Source organism: Amphiprion ocellaris, chromosome 9, assembly GCF_022539595.1.
Source record: "Amphiprion ocellaris isolate individual 3 ecotype Okinawa chromosome 9, ASM2253959v1, whole genome shotgun sequence".
Taxonomy (NCBI): Eukaryota; Metazoa; Chordata; class Actinopteri; family Pomacentridae; genus Amphiprion; species Amphiprion ocellaris.
Genome location: NC_072774.1, coordinates 131,845 through 153,427, shown reverse-complemented (window position 1 = coordinate 153,427; position 21,583 = coordinate 131,845). Strand labels below are relative to the sequence as shown.

At 38.5% G+C, this 21,583-nt stretch overlaps 1 protein-coding gene across 3 annotated transcripts in view; it reads left to right on the top strand.

The window, feature by feature from the left end:
- LOC111576810 (ceramide synthase 2-like) overlaps nucleotides 1-21,583 on the top strand; it is a 45,029-nt gene that overhangs the window by 15,168 nt on the left and 8,278 nt on the right. For 2 of the 3 annotated variants that reach the window (XM_055013536.1, XM_055013538.1), the window contains 7 exons: nucleotides 3,445-3,618; nucleotides 5,982-6,099; nucleotides 7,209-7,327; nucleotides 11,214-11,301; nucleotides 11,445-11,495; nucleotides 13,271-13,363; nucleotides 14,700-14,828. In XM_055013536.1, coding sequence (XP_054869511.1) covers nucleotides 3,446-3,618; nucleotides 5,982-6,099; nucleotides 7,209-7,327; nucleotides 11,214-11,301; nucleotides 11,445-11,495; nucleotides 13,271-13,363; nucleotides 14,700-14,828 — 771 coding nt within the window. In that variant the 5' untranslated portion in view covers nucleotide 3,445. The remainder of the gene's footprint in view (nucleotides 1-3,444; nucleotides 3,619-5,981; nucleotides 6,100-7,208; nucleotides 7,328-11,213; nucleotides 11,302-11,444; nucleotides 11,496-13,270; nucleotides 13,364-14,699; nucleotides 14,829-21,583) is intronic. The other variant, XM_055013537.1, reaches the window with a different exon arrangement.

Genomic DNA, 21,583 nt, shown 5'->3' with positions numbered 1-21,583 from the left:
GCAGCAGAAACAGTGAACAGAGGTTGTTGGAGATCCATTCAGCATGGTGAAACATCTACTGATGATGGTGAAACATCTGTCTATCTCTAGGATGTGGAGATATTTTTCCAGCAACATGTTGGTTCCAGGTTCTTCCTAGTTCTTGTGACATAATTCTGCTGTTTTACTGATGTTCTAGAAATTCAATTCAATTCAATTCAATTTTTATTTATATAGCGCCAATTACAGTCAAATTGTCTCGAGACGCTTTACAGAACCCATATGCCTGACCCCCAGAGCAAGCCAAAAGGCGACAGTGGCAAGGAAAACACCCTTTTAACAGGGAAAAAAACCTCGAGCAGAACCCGGCTCTAATGTGGGGGGACCCATCTGCCTGCTGGCCGGGCGGGTTGAGAGGGACAGAAGAGGTAGAAAGGTAGAGATAGAGGGATACAGATAGAGGGGTAGAGATAGAGAGGTAGAGGTAGAGATAGAGGGATACAGATAGAGGGGTAGAGATAGAGAGGTGGGGGGTGGGACACAAGGACCATAAAACACAGCCACACATCTGAAGCATCCAGCATCCAGCTCTGGGACCAGGGACACTCAGAGAAAGGACACAGAAAGAAACAGAGTGAATGTAATGCAATAATGGTATATATAGTAAATACATAGGTAGTTAGAGAAGGGCTCAGTGCATCAAGAGAGGTTCCCCAGCAGCCTAGGCCTATAGCAGCATAACTAGGGGCAAACTAAAGGGACGTCAAGAGGGGAAGTCAGTTTTGCAAATGAAAACACCAGCTCACCCCGTCAGGGTCCCCCAGTCAGCCCTAACTATAAGCTTTGTCAAAAAGGAAGGTTTTAAGCCTGGTCTTAAAAATAGAGAGGATGTCCGCCTCCCGAACCCAAACTGGGAGCTGGTTCCACAGGAGAGGAGCTGATAACTGAGGCTCTGCCTCACATTCTACTTTTAGAGATTCTAGGAACAACAAGTAAGCCTGCAGTCTGAGAGCGAAGAGTTCTGCTAGGATAATATGGTACTATCAGGTCTTTAAGATATGATGGAGATTGGTTGTTAAGAGCTTTATATGTCAGAAGAAGGATTTTGAATTCTATTCTAGATTTAACAGGAAGCCAATGAAGAGAAACCAATATAGGAGAAATATGATCTCTCTTGCTAACTCCCGTCAGTACTCTGGCTGCAGTGTTTTGGATCAGCTGTAGATGTTTCAGAGAGCTATTGGGACAACCTGATAATAAGGAATTACAGTAGTCAAGCCTAGAAGTAACAAATGCATGGACTAGTTTTTCTGCATCACTCTGAGACAGGATGTTCCTGATTTTCACAATATTTCTCAGGTGGACAAAGGAAGTCCTACAGATTTGTTTTATGTGCGAGTTAAAGGACATGTCCTGGTCAAAGATAACACCGAGGTTCCTCACAGTAGTACTGGAGGCCAGTGTAATGCCATCCAGAGTAACTATATGCTTTGAAAGCAATTCTCTAAGATGTTTGGGGCCAAATACAATGACTTCAGTCTTGTCTGAATTTAGTAGTAAGAAATTATAGGTCATCCAGGTCTTTATGTCCTTAAGACAATCTTGCAGTCTAGCTAGCTGATTAGTTTCATTTGGCTTCATAGATAAATACAATTGAGTGTCGTCAGCATAACAATGGAAATTAATACAGTGCTTCCTAATAATGTTGCCTAAGGGAAGCATGTATAATGTGAACAGTATTGGTCCTAAGACAGAACCCTGAGGAACTCCATGATTAACCCTAGTATGCTCAGAAGAGTCATTGTTGACATGCACAAACTGGAACCTGTCTGATAAGTAGGATTTAAACCAGTCCAGTGCTGTCCCTTTAATGCCAATAGAATGTTCTAGTCGCTGTAATAAAAGTTTGTGGTCGATTGTATCGAATGCTGCACTAAGGTCCAATAAAATAAGTATAGAGACCAGTCCATTATCTGACGCTATGAGAAGGTCATTAGTAACTTTCACCAGAGCTGTTTCTGTGCTATGATGCACTCTGAAGCCTGACTGAAACTCTTCAAATAAGCTATTCCTTTGTAAATGTTCACATAATTGATTTGCAACTGTTCTTTCCAGAATTTTGGAGAGAAATGGGAGGTTGGAAATTGGTCTATAGTTGGCTAAAACATCTGTAAGTCATCTGAAACAGTCTGTAAGTTAACTAGGACTTTATTTTGTGAGGAACCATCAGAGCTTCATGTCTGAGGGGTAATCCTCCTTGGGCTGGGTGTAGACGGGAGTTTCAGAACTTTGGTATTTTGCAGCTGCAGTTAGAGGGACCTCCTGATGAATCATCCCTCAGATTCGCACCAGCATTGGCTCTGTTTTCTCTCTGCTGCCACTCCCTGAGTGGAAAGCAGCTGGTGTGGAGGACCGCTGCTTTCTGCTCCCCGCTGACGGCCTCCAGCTCTGGTTTATGCATCAGGAAAAATGTAGAGAGCGGGAAGTTGCCTCATTCTTTAAATGGCTTGGTGGAGGACAGCTGAGCTCCTATAGGAAGAATAAAGAGATTTATAGGCCGCTATAGGAGGCCGGCTGTTCAGATTTTATTTAAAAATACCTTCTACATTTATCACCTCTACTCTGTTAGTTTTAGTTTCTTATTTGTGCGGAGAATTTTTTTCTTTTTTGCAGAATATGATATGTACAAATGGTTTATTTTTGACAGATTTTTAAATGAGACATGAAGTGATTTTGTCCAGCAAGCAACAGAAATGTGACACAAAACAACAAAAACATGACAAACTGACAAACGAGATGCTACACAAGACAGAATACAACAAAAAATAGACACAAAATGACAAAAAGGAGACCAAAAAATGACTCAGAATGGAAAAAAACACGACAAAATGACACAAAACAACAAGAGGAGATGACGAGAGACTGAAAATAAAAACCAATAAAATAAATGCAGTAGAAACAGAACAGAGGAGCAGGATGGAGATCCATTCAGCATGGTGGAACATCTACTGATGATGAGCAGAGTAGAGAGGAAAAGTCTGGAGAGGAAAAATGGATATATTTATATTCAAAGTGACTCAAAATTTGTTCAAAATGACAAAAACTGGCCCAAAACATCAGAAAAAATAGTCTAAAATGACAAAAAAAAAGGTCCCAAGCAGTTTAAAAGAGTGTCTAAAAGGGCATAAAATTGCCTAAAATGATTGAAAAAATTTCCACAACCTGTTCAACATGACTGAAATGTATCCGAAAGGATTGTAAGAATGAAACCAAAGCTACTGGATGAATAAAATAAATGCAGCATAGATCAGAAACAGTGAACAGAGGTTGCTGGAGATCCATCCAGCATGGTGAAACAGACGATTCCACATTAATCTCATTTTCTGAATGTTTTTTTCTCTGTTATTGAAGCTTCTAACTGACCTCCTTCATGTTTTAAACCCACTACCTCTGCTCTGCTCCCAGAATGCTGTCCGAGCTCAGCGACTGGTTCTGGCAGGAGCGGCTCTGGTTCCCGGAGGGTCTGGGTTGGGCCGATCTGGAGGACCGGGATGGACGGGTCTACGCCAAGGCCAGGGACCTGTGGGTGGCGCTGCCCATTGCCCTCGTCTTCCTCATCATTCGGCAGATCTTCGAAAGGTACGACTACTCTCTCTTTATTTAAATCTGCTCCGTCTTTCATCTCATCTCTGGACTTCCTAATTTAAGATAAAAAGTGTTCCAGAGGAGCAGGTTTCTGACACAAGACACAAAACGACAAAAATGAGACAGAGAACAGCAAAAACAAGATGTAAAACTACAAAAATGAGACACAAAACGACAAAAACGAGAAGCAGAACGACAAAAACGAGACACAAAACGACAAAAACAACACAAAGCGACAAAAAGGAGACACAAAACAAAAACGAGATGCAAAACGACAAAAACGAGACGCAAAACGACAAAAACGAGACATAACGACAAAAACGAGACGCAAAACGAGAAAAACGAGACACAAAACGACAAAAACAACACAAAGCGACAAAAAGGAGACAGAAAACAACAGAAACGAGACACAAAACCACAAAAAGGAGACACAAAACAAAAATGAGACACAAAATGACAAAAAGAAGCAAAATGACGAGATGCAAAACGACAAAAACGAGACGCAAAACGACAAAAACGGGACACAAAGCGACAAAAACAGCACAAAGCGACAAAAAGGAGACACAAAACAACAGAAACGAGACAAAACAAAAACGAGACGCAAAACGACAAAAAGAAGAAGCAAAATGACAAAAAGAAGAAGCAAAATGACAAAAACGAGACGCAAAATGACAAAAACGAGAAACGAAACGACAAAAACGAGACACAAAACGACAAAAAGGAGACAAAACAAAAACGAGACGCAAAACGACAAAAACGAGATGCAAAATGACAAAAACGAGAAAAACGAGATGCAAAACGACAAAAATGAGACACAAAACAACAAAATTGAGACACAGTGACAGAATCAGACGCAAAACGACAGAAATGAGACAAAACGACAGAAATGAGACAAAACGACAAGAACGAGATGCAAAACGACAAAAACGAGACACTAAATGACAAAAATAAAGTGTTTCACAGAGGAGCAGGTTCCTGTTTCCAATAGCTAATCTTTATCATTATGGGATGTTTTATTGATGTTAACTTCCTTATTATTGCTCTTTAGGCCTGTAAATGGAGCCATATCCCCATCAGCCGGACTGACAGGCTTTAATTATCTTATAAAAAAATTTTAAATATTAACCTCTCGTCACCCTGAGTTACTGTCGGAAGCTTTTTAGGTCTCATAATGGACAGAATTCATGTCTTATCTTGTTTTATGTTTTTTTTTTTTTTTAGACATTTTTACTCACTGTGGACTCGTTTTTGTTGCTTTGTCCTCAACAATAGAAAATAAATGCATCCTGTTTCCATTTTTAACTGGTTTCCATACTGTGGGGGCACTGCCTACAGCTCTGCCCAAATACAAAAGTTTATAAAAAAGAAAAAAGTCATGCACCACTTTTTGACATATGAGACTGATGGAGAAGTTTTATTTGTTTCTTTTTTACAGACTCAAGAGAATCAGAAAGAAAATAATGAAATATCTCACATTGAAGCCTATTTTTGGTTCATTTAGCAGATTGAAAGATGTTCTACCATCATCAGTAGAAAGGTGTTACACGATCATCAGTAGAAAGATGTTCCACCATCATCTGTAGATGTTCCACTGTCATCAGTACATGTTCCACCATCATCAGTAGAAAGATGTTCCACCATCATCAGTAGATGTTCCACCATCATCAGTAGAAAGATGTTCCACCATCATCAGTAGAAGATTTTCCACCATCATCAGTAGAAGATATTCCACCATCATCAGTAGATGTTCCACCATCATTAGTCAAAAATGTTCCACCATCATCAGTAGATGTTCCACCATCATCAGTAGATGTTCCACCATCATCAGTAGATGTTCCATCATCATCAGTAGAAAGATGTTCCACCATCATCAGTAGAAAGATGTTCCACCATCATTAGTAGATGTTTCTCCATACTGAATGGATCTCCAACAACCTGCAACCTCCTCTGTTCTCTGTTTCTACTTGATTTATTGATTCATCTAGCAGCTTTAGTTTCATTCTTACAATCCTTCTGGATACGTTTCTGTCATGTTGAACAGGTTTTGGACATTTTTCCATCATTTTAGACATTTTTATGTCATTTTAGACACTCTTTGAAACTGCTTGGGACCATTTTTTTTAATCATTTTTGACTATTTTTTTCTGATGTTTTGTTCCAGTTTTTGTCATTTTGACCAAATTCCCTTTTAATATAAATATCTCCATGTTTCAGGTTCAGAGAGTTAATACCTCAGTTTAGATTCAATTTAAGCGATTAATTTTCCACAGAATTAAAAAGAAATCCGTGCTTCTATCCTCGACTGCATCGTCTGTCTCTGGTTTTCTGAATTTCCCGTTTGTTTTTTGTGATTTCAGGACAGTGGCGACTCCGCTGGCGTCTCTCCTGGGGGTGAAGGAGACGGTTCGGCTCAGAGCTCCTCATAACCCCACCCTGGAATCTTTCTACTGCAGCGTCACCAAGAACCCCACTCAGGTACCATCCATCAGACATAGATACAAAGAACCCCACACAGGTACCATCCATCAGACATAGATACAAAGAACCCCACTCAGGTACCGTCCACCAGACACTTCACACGCACTTACTGAACCAGAGAGTCCAATCCGGGCCTCAAAGTATAAAAATTCCAGAGGAGACATTAACTGCAGATTTTAAATTAGTAAAACTATAAATTTAAAATCATTTCTAGACCATGACAAGTTGTTTGGTTTTTTTTTGGTTTTGTTTCGTGCCGTTTCTCTATTTTTTGTTGTTTTGTGTCTCGTTTTTCTCATATTTTGTCTTGTTTTTGTTGTTTTTTGTGTCGTTTTGTCTGACTTTTGTCATTTGTCTCACTTTTTTGTTGTTTTGCATTTTTTTGTCATTTTGTAACTTTTTTGTCAAATTGTTTGTCTCTTTTTTGTTTTGTTTTGTGTCGTTTGTCTCATTTCTCATTTTTGTCATTTTGTGTCTCATTTTTGTGATATTTTGTCTTGTTTTGTTATTTTTTGTCTTTGTCTGACTTGTCGTTTGTCTCACGTTTTTGATGCTTTGTTCCTTGTTTTTGTCATTTTGTGTTTTCTTTGTCTCGCTTGTTTTTTTGTCGTTTTGTGATTTTTTTGGCATTTTCTAACTTGTTTTGTCCAATTTTTTGACTCTCTTTTGTTTAGTTTCAGTTCATTGTCTCATTTTTTGGCATTTTGTTTCTCGCCTTTGTCATTTTGTGTCTCGTTTTTGTAATCTTTTGTCTTGTTTTGTTGTTTTTTGTCTTTTTAAAAGTAAAATCCTCTCTGGTCCAGTTCCAGATGACTAAATGTGCTCCTTTGTCGACACTCTGTGATCTGGAAGTTGTAATGTGGAAATGATAAACTGAGGATGAATGTTGATGAAACTGAATTTATTTTTCTTCATAAATGTCAGGTTGTTCATGATGTTTAGTAAAAAGATAATTCCTTAAATGTGAACATTAGCAACCATTAGGAGTTGTGGTTATTTCTAGGACATTCTGCTGTGGTTCTACTGGTTTCCACTGGAGGTCAGACTGTGAACCTGGACTAAGATGATTCTGACTCTCCTGATCTAAACCTCCGTTCTTCTCTCAGTCTTCGGTCTGGAGTCTCTGTAAACAGACCGGCTGCTCAGAGCGTCAGGTGCAGCGATGGTTCCGGAGGCGGAGGAACCAGGACCGGCCCAGTCTGCTCAAGAAGTTCCGGGAGGCCAGGTGAGCCACGCATGCCGCTTCCAACATACATGTAGCCGCTGGGCAAGGTGGAGCAGCTGGCGTTCCTGTAGTCGTAGGAGCAGCTCCTCTATTTTTACCGTGGACTCGGTACAATGCAGGACTGGGGTTATTTTTACGGAGCAGAAGTTTAACCGGCAGTAGATCAGCTGAGGAGACTCAGAGGACACGTCATGGACTCACCATGGACACTCATGGAAAGCATGAATTTATTGCTCCTGTCCACAGTTTCTGCACCATTTCTTGCCATTTGACGTTTTGTCTCCTATTGTGAGTAATTTTGGGAAAGTTTCATCTAATTTTAGATGACTGTGATTCACTGTTAACATTTTTTGGAAATAAGGTCCGTCCAGAATGACTCCAGTTCTCCCAATGGACTTGAAACTTGTCCAGAATAAGTTAGAACGTGTCTGTAATGGCTTCAATCTGTCCAAAATTACTCAAAAACTGTGTCAAAAGTGCACCTGATGACTTCAAACTTTCCTAAATGGCACAAAAGTTGACCAAAATGACTCAGATTTTGTCCAAAAAGTGACTCAGATTTTCCAAAATGACGAAAAATTGGTGAGAAATTTTCCAAAATTGATCAAAAATAACTCAAATTTCCAAAAGGACTTGAAATTTGTCTAAAATAAGTGAAAGCGCGTCTCTAGTTACTTAAAATTTGGCAAAGTTACTCAAAAAGAGTCCAAAATGATGCAACATTTGACCAAAATGGCACAAAATTAGTCTAAAAAGGCAAAAACATTTTCAGAAGGACTTGAAACTCGTCTAGAATAAGTTAAAACGCATCTCTAATGACTTTGCATTGCTCAGACGGTTTCAGGCTGATAGATATACTCTGACCTGCTTCCTGTGTTTGATTTGATCTTTATTAGGAGTTTTATTGTCTTGATGTTGTTCTGGTTCGATCCATGAAATGTGACTAAAGGGTCACTTTAAGCAGGAAACTAAATGTTCCAGGAGAGGTCAGTACAGTTTGATCTGGTCCGGATAGAAAACTGCAGCAGATATTAAACCTCTATGAACCTTCTGAGCTGCGATTTAATTCCCTGTGGTTCATTTTTCACTGCATCTCTACATAAACACAACGAAGAAAGAAGGACAGAGAACTCAGAATGACACAAATCAGAAGAAAAGCTTCATTTCTTTATTTATTTTCCAAAAATGTAGAAAACATGGAGTTCACATTTTTCCAGGTGTATATTTCAGCTCGTCTGTAGAGATGTGATATTTCAGCTCGTCTGTAGAGATGTTGTGACATATCGGCTCGTCTATAGAGATGTTGTGACATATCGGCTCGTCTATAGAGATGCTGTGACATATCGGCTCGTCTATAGAGATGCTGTGACATATCGGCTCGTCTATAGGGATGCTGTGACATATCGGCTCGTCTATAGAGATGCTGTGACATTTCGGCTCGTCTATAGAGATGTTGTGACATGTAAGCTCGTCTGTAAAGATGTTGTGACATGTCGGCTCGCCTATAGAGATGTTGTGATATGTCGGCTCATCTATAGAGATGTTGTGATATTTCAGTTCGTCTATAGAGATGTTGTGATATTTCAGTTCGTCTGTAGAGATGTTGTGATATTTCAGTTCGTCTGTAGAGATGTTGTGTTCTGTAGAGATGTGATATTTCGACTCGTCTGTAGAGATGTGATATTTCAACTCGTCTGTAGAGATGTTGTGATATTTCGACTCGTCTGTAGAGATGTTGTGATATTTCGGCTCGTCTGTAGAGATATTTTGCAGACGATGTATGTGTTTCTGTGCACGTGACTGTGCATGTTTCCCTGGTCGTGGTGCATCTTTCTCTGTTGCAGCTAAGCGACATTTCTCTCCTCAATCCAGCTATTGTACGTCTGCAGACAAGCGGCCTTTTGTTTCTGTGTGTGATTCCTCTCTCACATTTCACAGAGTTTTTCAGTTCAGTCTGACTTTCCTCACCTCCTCAGTGATTCGAGAACATCCTGATTACACCAAAAACCACCACTGGACAGGGTTCAGGTCCTTTTAGACACAGTTTTAGAGCATTCCTGGAAGGTTTACAGGGACGGGGGGTGCTCAGCTGCGACGGCAGCGTCTCATCCACTGGAGACCAGGCAGTATGGTCCCCCGTCCACTGCCGTGTGAAGCCGGTCTATATAGCAGCAGATGGTATGAGCTGCAGGTGTGAGGCTCTTGCAGCTGCACCTAATTCACAAATCAGCAGCTGCAGAGCCTCACAGACCGGCAACACACCATCAGCGGAGCGGGTGACCGGAAGGGGGTTTTGCTAGACCCATGACAGTAATGACTTGAAATATCCTAAAATGAAACAAAATTGAATAAAATGACCAAAAATGGTCCCAAAGGACTTGAAAGTTGTTTACAATAAATTGAAACAGTTCTCTAATGACTTCATGCTTTATTATCAAGTCATTATTCAATTTAGTTACTCAAAGAAGAGTCTAGAATGACACAAAATTTGTCACTTGAAACTCGTATATAATAATTGAAGTGACTATAATGAATTGAAACTTTCCAAAATGAACCAAAAATGATCCCAAAGGACTTTGAAGTTTATGTAATAACTTGAAACTCTCTAAAACTTCTTAAAAAAAAAAAAAAAAAAGTGTACAAAAAGACAAAATTTGTCCAAAATTACAACTAAATTTGACCAAATGAGACAAGCCTGATCTAAAATTACTCAAAAATTGTCCAAAAGAACTCAAATTTTCCAAAAGGACGTGAAGCTTTTCCTAAATAAGTTAAGGAGTGCCTCTAATGACCTGAAACTTTCCAAAAAGACTCAAACATTGTCCAAAATAGCACAAAATTAGTCTAACATGACCCAAAAATTTTCCAATATGACAAAAATGTTCCAAATTGACTTGAAAACTTTCCAGAATAAGTTATTGAGTGTCTCTAATGACCTGAAACTTTCTGAAATGACACAAAATTTGATTAAAATGACTCAAAATTGTTCCCAAAGGACTTGAAACTTGTCTAAACTAAGTTAAAACGTGTCTCTAATGACTAGAAACTTTCCAAAAAGACTTAAAATTGTCCACAATGACATAATTTTCTCAAAAGGACTTGAAACTGGTACAAAATAGGTTAAAATGTGTTGCTAATGACTTAAAACTTTACAAAATGACTCAAAATTTGTCTAAAATTAATCTAATATAACTCAAATATTGTCTAAAATAACTTAGATTTTCCAAATTGACTTGAAACTTTTCCAAAATAAATTGAGTGTCTCTAATGACTAGAAACTTTCCGAATAGACTCTAAATTTGTCCACAATGACATAATTTTTTCAAAAGGACTTGAAGCTGGTCCAAAACAGGTTAAAAGGTGTTGCTAATGAAAACTTTACAGTATTACTCAAAAATTGTCCAAAATGACACATTTTCCAAAAGGACTTGTCCAAAATAGGTTAGAATAGGTCTCTAATAACTTAAAACTTCACAAAAAACACTCAAATTGTTCCCAAAGGACTTGAAACTTGTATAAAATAAGTTTAAAATGTTTCTCTAATGACTAGAAACTTTCCAAAAAGACTCAAACATTATCCAAAATAGCACAATATTAGTCTAAAATTACTCAATATTATCCAAAATGACTCAAAATAGTTCCCGAAGACTTGAAACTTGTCTAAAATAAGTTTAAAAAGTGTCTCTAATGACTTAAAACTTGTCTAAAAGACTCCAGAATGTCCCAGATGTGACAGGAAGTTGTCCACGGTGACGATCAAATTGTGTCGTCCTGATCCGACATTCTCGATAACCTCAGCAGAGTTTCCATCCATCCCGTTTGTGTCTCAGACTGAGGATTTGTGTGTCTGCTGCTAGAAGACGTGTCTCATTGACTGAGTAGAAAGTGTGTGTTGTATGTGTGTGTTCTCTTGCAGTTGGAGATTTACCTTTTACCTCCTTGCTTTCATTGCTGGCCTGGCCGCCCTCATCGATGTGAGTACCGCCATGCTAACTCCTGCCCTGCTGTCCCAGCTGGGTGGTTTCTGTTTGGTTTGAAGCATCCAAAGCTGAGTCAGTTGATACAAATACAGCTGTAGAATTCTGCTACCTCATTCACGTCCTGTTTCTCCTTCCAGAAACCTTGGCTGTACGAACTGAAGGAGATGTGGCAAGGCTTCCCTGTGCTGGTACGTCAAGAAACGCAGGAAATGTTCAGCGTCGAGTCTCCAATCAGGCTAATTTACAGTTTTAGTCTGACTAAGAAAGTAGACACAAACACAGACGTTTAAATCAACCCTCATATGGAAGACAAAAACATCCACAGGGCGTCTACAGATGTACATGTGGACATAGCACAAGATATCTGGAGAATTTAGGAAACATCTGGAGAATTTAGAACAAACTACGCCATGGTGTAGATATAGCACAAGATATCTGGAGAATTTAGAACGGATTGGACCGTGGTCTGGACGTAGCACGGGATATCTGGAGAATTTGGAACTTTACAAAAGACTCCAAATGTGAACAAAATGAAATGAAAATTTCCAAATTGATTTGAAACTTTTCCAAAACAAGTAAAAAGGTGTCTCTAATGACTTGAAACTTTCTGAAATGAAACAAAATTTGGTTAAAATAACTCAATTGACCTGAAACTTTTTCAAAATGAGTTACAAAATGTCTCAATTGACCTGAAACTTAATAGTATTACTCAAAAATTGTCCAAAATGACATAATATTTTCCAAAAGGACTTGTCTAAAATAGGAGTATTTAGAGCAGAGTGGACTGTTTTCTGAACATAGCACAGGATATCTGGAGAATATAGGAAAGATTGGACTGTTTTATGGTCATAGCGCAGGATATCTGGAGAATTTAGGAAAGGTTTATTAAATGCAGCTCCCACACCAGCGCTGCAAGGAACAATTATTTTTATTTTCCGCTGCTCTGTTTCTGGGATTAGTTGATGAAAAATCTAGAAATGTGTTTCCTCCGATGTCTTCTTCTGTCGAAGGATTTTCAGTTTACCATCATAGAGGAGGAAAGAAATTAGAATTTAGACATTTTTTCTTAAAAATACCAAAAATGAGTGATTTAAAAGTTGTCTCAACTAATGAAGAAGTTCCTAAAAATGAAAGATATGAAAGTATTCCCAGTCAGTGCTGTTATTTCTGCCTCCAGATCAACATTTTCATTCTAACGCTGAAAAGAACAATTCCAGCTTAAAAACTGTGGATTTGTGCTGTTTCTCTTAGTGTTTTGATCCAAAATGTGCAGTTTAACAACATCTTTGACTATTTTAAGGCTTGAAGTTGAGTCAGAACATCTGGAATCGATGCTAACTGCAGTCCTCTGGATGGATTTAAAAAGCATGGATTTTAAAAAATATGTTTGTGCTGCAGACACTAACTTCTTAAAATCACTTCTTAAAACCACTGTTATAGACTTTAGCTGTCATGTGACATTTACTTTTAGCTTTATGTAGTTTCGTATTTTATTCTCTATTAAATCATTTTATTTCAGACATTCTCTCTGGTTATATTTTAATTTTACCTTATATTAGTTCTAGTGTTTTATTCTGTATTATTTCCTGTTTATTTTAGACATTTTCTCTGGTTTTATTTTAATTTAATCTTTAACTAGTTTTAGTGTTTTATTTTGTTTTAGATGTTCTCTCTGGTTTTATTTGACTTTTATCTGCCTGGTTCATTGGTGTGATGTCTCTGTAATTCTATAATTCTATTTTAATTTCTAATTTTAACCCTCAGTCTTATTAATTTTTAAATTGCCTAATTCTCTTGTTTGATATGAATCTAGCTAATTATTCTTTTAACTTTTGATCATTTTTACTGTTTATTTTAACTGGCTGCTCTGTTTGTCTGTTTTATGTCATGTTTTAGCGCTTTGTGACGCTGTTCGTCGGGCTGCTGTAGAGATAAACTCTTCTTATTCTTCTTATTGTTCCAGACTCTGCTGCCGTCCCAGTACTGGTACTACATGATTGAGCTGGGTTTCTACGGATCGCTGCTCTTCAGCGTCGCCTCGGACGTCAAACGCAAAGTAAGCAGCATGAAAACACCAGAAGATCTGAGGGTTAATGGGTCATAGACGACCTAAAGAGCAGCTGCAGCAGAAAAACACTGGAGATCTGAGGGTTAACGGGTCATAGACGACATGGAGAGCAGCATGAAAACACAGAAAGCCACAAGGGCTAACCCTCATGTCGTCCTGCAGGTCAAATTGACCCGTTTTAAAGTTTGAAAATGTGGAAAAAATATAGATTTTCACAGTGAAACTTCTGATGTCCACATTGTCAACGTTTTTGGGAAATCTTTGAACATTTTTTGCTGAAAAAAAAGGAATATTAAAAAATGTTTCTTCAGAACATTCACAAAAAAATGTGAATGTTCTTAAAGGAAATATCAGAAGTTTTACTGATATATATGGAATCACTAGATATTTTTAGGATTTTTTGGAAGATTTTTACTCATTTTTTGAATATATTTACGAGAATTTTCTTGGCAAATTTGGGGTATTTTTTAAAAATAAAACTTTTAAGGGAAACTTTAAAGGAATTTTTATAATTTTCTTCCTGAAGGTTTTGCAAGTTTTTATAAATTTGGGGAATTTTTGGATTTTTTTCACATGAAGGAACAATATTTTTTGGTGCCTGTAAATGAGGACAACAGGAGGGTTAACAGGTCGTAGCTGAATAAAGAGCAGCTTTAAGGCAGAGAAACACCAGAAGATCTGAGGGTTAACAGGTCGTAGATGACATGGAGAGCAGCATGAAAACACAGAAAGCTGTGAGGGTTAGCGGGTCATAGCTTTGGGGCAGAGAAACGGCATTCTTTCTAGTTATCTGCAGTTCTGGACTGTGGACGGCTGTGACACGTGGATGGAAGTGTTTATTCTGGACTTTGCTCAGCTGATCTCTGCGGGGAAGACGTTGCCAAACAGCCACTAAAAGTCTAACCCGGATACTGGCTAAGCTGGATTTACCCCCACAGAACACGTGGATTTTTATTCAACCAACAGGTTTCGTCTGGTTAGAAATGACATAAACAAGAGATAAAACACAGTAAAACGGTGTTAGAGATGTTAATGATGGATTCTGACTATATGTTTTTTTCAGACATGAAAATAAAAAAACAACAACACAGAAATAGTAGCTTGTGATGGGATTCAGGACTGGATTCTGGTTGAGCAACAAGTAAAAATGTAAAATAAACACATAAAAACAGTTAAAATCCATCATTAACACCTTTAATGTTTTATTGCATTTGATCTCGTTTGTCATTTCCAGTCAAAAGAAACATGATCAGATGAAAATTCACTATAAACCTTCTCTCCTCATGGTTTCCCAGATTAACAGATCTATTTTTGATTTCTTCAGGACTTTAAGGAGCAGATGGTCCACCACGTGGCCACCATCCTCCTCATTAGCTTCTCCTGGTGCGTGAACTACATCCGAGCTGGAACTCTCATCATGCTGGTGCACGACTCCTCCGACTACTTCCTGGAGGTAAACGTCTAGTTTAATGTTCTTCACTTCCTGGAGGTAAACGTCTAGTTTAATGTTCTTCACTTCCTGGAGGTAAACGTCTAGTTTAATGTTCTTCACTTCCTGGAGGTAAACGTCTAGTTTAATGTTCTTCACTTCCTGGAGGTAAAGGTCTAGTTTAATGTTCTTCACTTCCTGGAGGTAAACATCGAGTTTAATGTTCTTCACTTCCTGGAGGTAAAGGTCTAGTTTAATGTTCTTCACTTCCTGGAGGTAAACGTCGAGTTTAATGTTCTTCACTTCCTGGAGGTAAGCATCTAGTTTAATGTTCTTCACTTCCTGGAGGTAAACGTCTAGTTTAATGTTCCTGGAGGTAAACGTCTGATTTCATGTCCTCCTGGGGTCCGTTTCACGAAGCAGCTTCAATAAACTCTGAGTTGATCTACTCTGAGAAAGGAAACTCTGAGTTTCTGGTTCCAGAACAGCTGATCTGAGTTGGTTTAATCAACTTGGAGTAGTTTCACCCGGAGTTAAGCGCGTGCACCACAACTCTGAAAAGCCAGTATCAATAGAGCGCCGATTCGACGAGTCACCATGGCAACGGGGAAGCGGAGGACTACACCGTTTGAATTGGAAATCTTAATGCGCTTATATAGCGAGTTTGAGCACTTTTTTAGAAAGAAGTGCAACACCTGCAGCTGCAAAAGAGAGGGAGACGGTGTGGGAGAACATTGCTGCCTGGGTCAATGTGTAAGTTTAAATCACAATAATATTACAGGAAAACTGTTTGAATAGTAGCCTATTAAATTATTTCATTTAGGTGCAATCCTGCAGGGGAGAAGAGCATGTGGCAGCAGCTGAAGATGAAATATAAAAATATTTTTAAAACAGGTATGAAGTCGGCATAATCTCATGGAGCTACCTCATTTTGATCATGTTTTACATTGTAAAGTAGCCTAAATATTAAGTGGCTGTTTTACTGTGCAGAGGTTTTATCCCACACATAGCCTAAATGTCTGCATCTATATCATGTTCTGTTAAATAATTAAGCCTATTAAACCTGACAGACTTCTACTCAGCCAACAATACATACATACATACATACATACATACATACATACATACACACATACACACATACACACATACACACACACACACACACACACACACACACACACACACACACACACACACACACACACACACACACACACACACACACACACAGAGCCTTGATGGCTCTGACAGGTTTATGTCCAGGGAAAACGACAAAGATGGTAAAAGTCGTTTCAGATCCAGACACACATTTCTGACCGTCCCTGCATACAGTTGCATTACTGAAGTGCTCTGCATCTCCTACATTATATAAAAAAACTTCCATTTGCAAAGAACCGCAGCACAACACACAATATCTGCTGGGATGTGAGAGCATGACTGTGGTTGGTAATGTTGTAAATGTAAGGACGGATGAGGTTGTATGTAGATTATGGACTGTGACGTATAACGGTACCGCTCTAAAAGATGTCAAGAAATGCAAGAACATCTCTGCGTGGTCTGATAACAATCTCCTGACGAATATTTAATTCTCTGTGCAGTAATGCTGCTCCTTCATCCACTGGATCGTTAATAAAAGGACGTCATTTTGACACACGGCAGAACTAGACTTCGCCAAAACTTGCCAGCTGACTGAATGAATGAGGAAATGAAATAGCGTGTGACTGAAAGAAGGCGGAGACAGAGAGAAACTCGAGGTTTACTGAGAAAAACCTGGTCCCGACCAGGTTAGAGTCAGAGAGTCTGTTACTGCGGTAACTGACCGAGAGTTTAAGTTACCCCTCTTTGTGAAACAGGCTAGAGTTACCCCTCTGTCTCTGGTTTGAGTTACCTCCCTTTGTGAAACGGAAAACTCTGAGTTTCCCTCATTTCAGGGTTAACAAACTCAGAGTTTTCACTAAACCTGCTTCGTGAAACGGACCCCTGGTGGTGATTAGTTTATGATTGAATGTCTTCTCTGATCAAACACTGACACCTGCTGGAGGAAACTCTCCTCATTAGTGGTCAAACTTCCAACCTTCTGAGCTCCAAGCAGAACTTTCAGGGTTTTTTGTCTCACTTTTCTTCACTGTTGGCTCATTTTTCTTTGCAGTCTAAAGTAGAAACAGAAGAAGGAGGAGCTCAGAAACGTCAGATGTCATTCAGAGGTTTCTCCAAACTTGCGCAGTTTTGATGTCTTTCAGCTGTTTTGAGTTTTCTCATTTTGTGTCTTGTTTTGGTTGGTTTCTGTGTCTCCAGGACAGTTTTGTCTCTCTGTGGACACTCTGCGTCCATTTAAAAAAAAAAAAAAAAAATTTAAATTCTCTTTATTGTGGTTCATATTTCTGTGCAGGACCAAAAACATATAAAATGGAACCTTATTTCCCATGTTTTTTTGTTTTTTTTTTTAAACATCTGAACAAATATGAACATACAGCAGGTATAAGAAGAAAATAAATAAATGTTAAAAATGCTAATAAATGAATTAAAAAATGGTCGTAATAATAATAATAATAATAATAATAATAATAATAATAATAACAAAATAATAATAATAATGAAATAAATAAAAACAGAAACACCAGAAGTTCACCCCTCTACACCACCAGAGTGTCAATGTTTCTTAAATTGACCAGAGTACTATTGACTTATTAGAACAGGGTCCAAAAACACTAAAACGTGTCCACAATAGCCACATTGTCCAGAATGGGTCGCCATATCTTAATAAATCCTTCAGTATTGTCATGAAGGGTGTAGGTCAGCTTTTCCAGAGGAAGTATTCTCAGGACCTCCTTATACCAATCCTCCACTGTAGGGCTGTCCTTTGATATCCAGAGTTTGAGGATTGTCTTTCTTGCTATATATAAGAGAATTTCAGTCAGTTCAGCATTATGTTTGTCCCTAGCATTGTCCACTTTCGCTGCCAAAATACACTGAAATGGGGTGAGCTCCAAATCATATCCCATCAAAGTAGTAACTTCTTCCTTCACTTCAGACCAGAAATTTTGTATTTTACAACATTTCCAAACCATGTGTGTGTATGTACCAATTTCTGAATTACATTTAATACAGTGAGGAGAGCCCAGGCCCAGCCTGCTCCTCAGGAGTGGTGTACAATGGAGTCTGTGTAATATTTAGAATTGTGTCTCTTTGTCTGTACTACAGCTCAGAATTCTAAGTGTGTCTTTTATAACTGAAGTCCACACATTCTATTCTATCTGTTCCCCTATATCGGTCTGCCACTGCTTTCTGATGTTGTCGGTAGAGTAGTTAAAATTTAAGCCAAAGGTTTTGTAAACATGAGAAATAAATCTTTTTGGTATGGGTTGTATTAGAAGGTCTTCCAGAAATGTCGTATTGGGAGCATGTACATTTTTAGGTATATAGTGTCTTATTTGTAAATAGCGGAAAAAGTGAGACCGTAATAAAGAATATTTACTTTTCAGGGCTTCAAATGACTCCATTGTACCTCCCTCATAGAGTTTGACAAGCCGGTCCAAGCCCCTTTCCTGCCAGAATTTGTACACAGCATCATGACATGATGGAACAAAATCTGGGTTCTTCCATATCGGGGCAAGAAGAGAAAAATGATTTTAAAGTTTGAAACGGGCCATAATTTTGTTCCATGTGTTCAACGTATTCCTGACAATGAAATTGTTTTGGACCTCCAATTTTACCTTCTTGTAGGCTACAAAGGGGCAGTCTTTTAGTGTCAGGAGGCCACAGTTCCAAGACTCCATGTCAATCCATGTATATATAGCGTCCGGATTCACCCATTCATATATATAGCGCATCTGTGCAGCCCAGTAATAAAGCCGTACATTAGGGACTCCCAACCCCCCTTGATCCTTATCTCTCTGAAGTTTACTAATTTTCATTCTTACCTTTTTTCCCTGCCAAATGAATTGTGTAAACATTTTATCCAAATTTGCAAACCAGCTGTTAGGAATGGAATTTGGCAGCATCTGCAGTGAATACATCAACCGAGGTAATATATTCATTTTCAGCACACTGATCCTGCCCAACCAAGAAACAGGTAAACTTCTCCATCTATCCAAGTCATCCTTGATGCGCATTACGATTGGTCGTAGGTTTAATTTAATCGGTTTTTTGAGAGAGGGACTAACTTTTATTCCTAGATGGATAATCTCCTTGGGTGACCAATAGAAAGGGAAGCCACCAGGTGGAGCAGATCCCGCCATAACACCAATGGGCATAGCTTCTGTTTTTGATAAATTTACTTTAAAACCTGATACATATCCAAATTGTTGTAAACATTCAAGCAGATGTGGGATGGTGGTGTCAATCTCAACTAAATACAGAAGTACGTCATCTGCATAAAGCGATATTTTGTGTTCTGTGCCTTCAATATTAAAGCCCCTAATCTCTGAGGAAGTTCTAATAAGCTCTGCCAATGGCTCGATAGCCAATGCAAACAAGAGGGGACTCAAGGGGCATCCTTGGCGAGTTCCACGCTCTAGTGGGAAAGAATTTGAACAGTAGAGGTTCGTGATAACAGCTGCTTTAGGAGACAGATATAACAATTTCACCCAGTCAATGAACCTCGTACCAATTTAGAATTTTCCATAGCGTAAAAGAGGAATGACCATTCTACTCTGTCAAATGCTTTTAATGAATCGAGAGACACCACCAAACCCCTCATTTTTTTTTCATGGGCTAGCTGTATTACATTTAGAAATCTCCTGATATTATTAAAAGAATTCCTTCCTTTAATAAATCCTGTTTGATCAGATTTTACTAATAGTGATATCAATGGTTCAAGCCTTGGCCAAGACTTCTGCATCAACATTAATGAGCGATACAGGCCTATAAGACGCAGGGTCTTCAGGGTCTTTATTCTTCTTCAGAATCAAACAGATGTTGGCCAATGACAATGATTCTGGCAAATGATGAGCAGTGTTAAAGCTATAGTTGTAGGTCCTGCCTAGGTGGGGAGTAAACCTGTCCTTGAAGGCCTTAAACCATTCCACAGGGAACCCATCTGGGCCCGGAGCCTTTCCACTGCGCATTAGAGTAACTGCCTTTAAAATTTCTTTCTCCTCAATTGGTTTCCCCAAAGACTTTTGTTGTTCTTCTGTTAATGTTGGTAGTTTAATTTTGGAAAAAAAGTTATCAAGTTCCTCTCTGGTGTTTTTGTTTTTAGATTTATATAGTGACTTATAAAATGATACAAAAACAGAGCTAATGTTTTTCCTGTCAAAATGTCTTTTCCCTTCCAAATCTCTAATCCCTGCTATAGTGTTATAAATATGTTTCTGGTTGAGCAGTTGTGCCAAATATTTACTAGGTTTGTTCCCATATTCATACATTCGTTGTTTTGATAAAATAAGGACGTGGAAGCTTTCTCACTGAGAACTGAATTTAGTTCTGCTTTTATCGCTTGTGTTTTAATAAAATTTGTCTTAATTGGGTTGGATTTATGAGCTAGTTCTGCCTCCTTTAAGTCTTTTTCCAATTTACTTTGCTTCATCATCAAAACTCTTTTTCGATGTGACATATACGATATGGTGAATCCTCTAATATAAGCTTTTGCAGATTCCCAGAGATACTGAGGATTTGTTTCACCATTATCATTTATATCAAAAAATAAGTCTAGCTCTGCCTCCACTTTCTTTTTAAAATCTTTATCATTAAGAATGTATGATGGGAATCGCCACCTCCGTGTACTAGCTGTAACATCACATATGTTCATCTCTAAATAAACTGGGGCGTGGTCACTGATATGGATGGATCCTATGCTACATGTATTTCCTTGTCCTGTGATCTGTGGTGGTATGAAGAAATAGTCAATTCGAGAGTAGGAGTTGTGTGGATTCGAGTAAAATGTAAAGTTTCTAACTGATGGATTTAAAGTTCTCCATATAGCTATCAGATTGACATCATCCAACATTTTAACCGGTGAGGTACCCATGCTGGCTTTTCTATATGCATCTGTTGGAGTCCTATCTAATTTCTGATCCAGACCGCAGTTAAAAGCGCCACCCAGCAGTGTCAAGGGACATTTGTACTCCTCCAGATCTATTCCTACTCTAGTCCAAAACGAAGAGGATGGTGGACTAGGAGCATATATATTCATCATAGTAATCTCCACGCCATAAACTGTACCATGAATGATGATATATCTGCTGTCAGGGTCCTTCTTGCGTGCTTTAAGTACAAATGGGGCATCCTTGTGTATCAGAATAGTGACTCCTCTACTATTAGAGGAGAATGATGAGTAGTAAGCCTGGCCCACCCAATCTCGTTTAAGTTTTATATGCTCTTTATCCATCAAGTGAGTTTCTTGTTTAAAAAAAAAAAAAAAAAAAAAGCTATCTGTAACTTGTCTTTTTTGAGAAAGCTTAGAATTTTCTTGCGCTTTATGGGGTGATGATTCCCTTTCACATTAAAAGTGCAGAATTTAATGGTATTCAAACTTGACATGTCTCATTTTTTCTTTTCTGTCCCATGAACTCATAGTTCTATCAGCTGTTTGCCCTTCCAGCTTATCTGTCCCTCTCATGTCCACTTCATATGGATGTTTTTTGATGGTGATGAGGTGCAAATAACAAAACTGAAATACCCTTAACAGAGACAACAGAAAACTTAAACTTACACATACCTGCTTTAACACAAACTTTCCTATGGCGCTCACGTGAAACCACTTACTTCCTAACACCTCTTCCTCCTTCTTTAACTCAACACTAGGATAAGTAGGATGAACCAGAGCTTCCCAGACC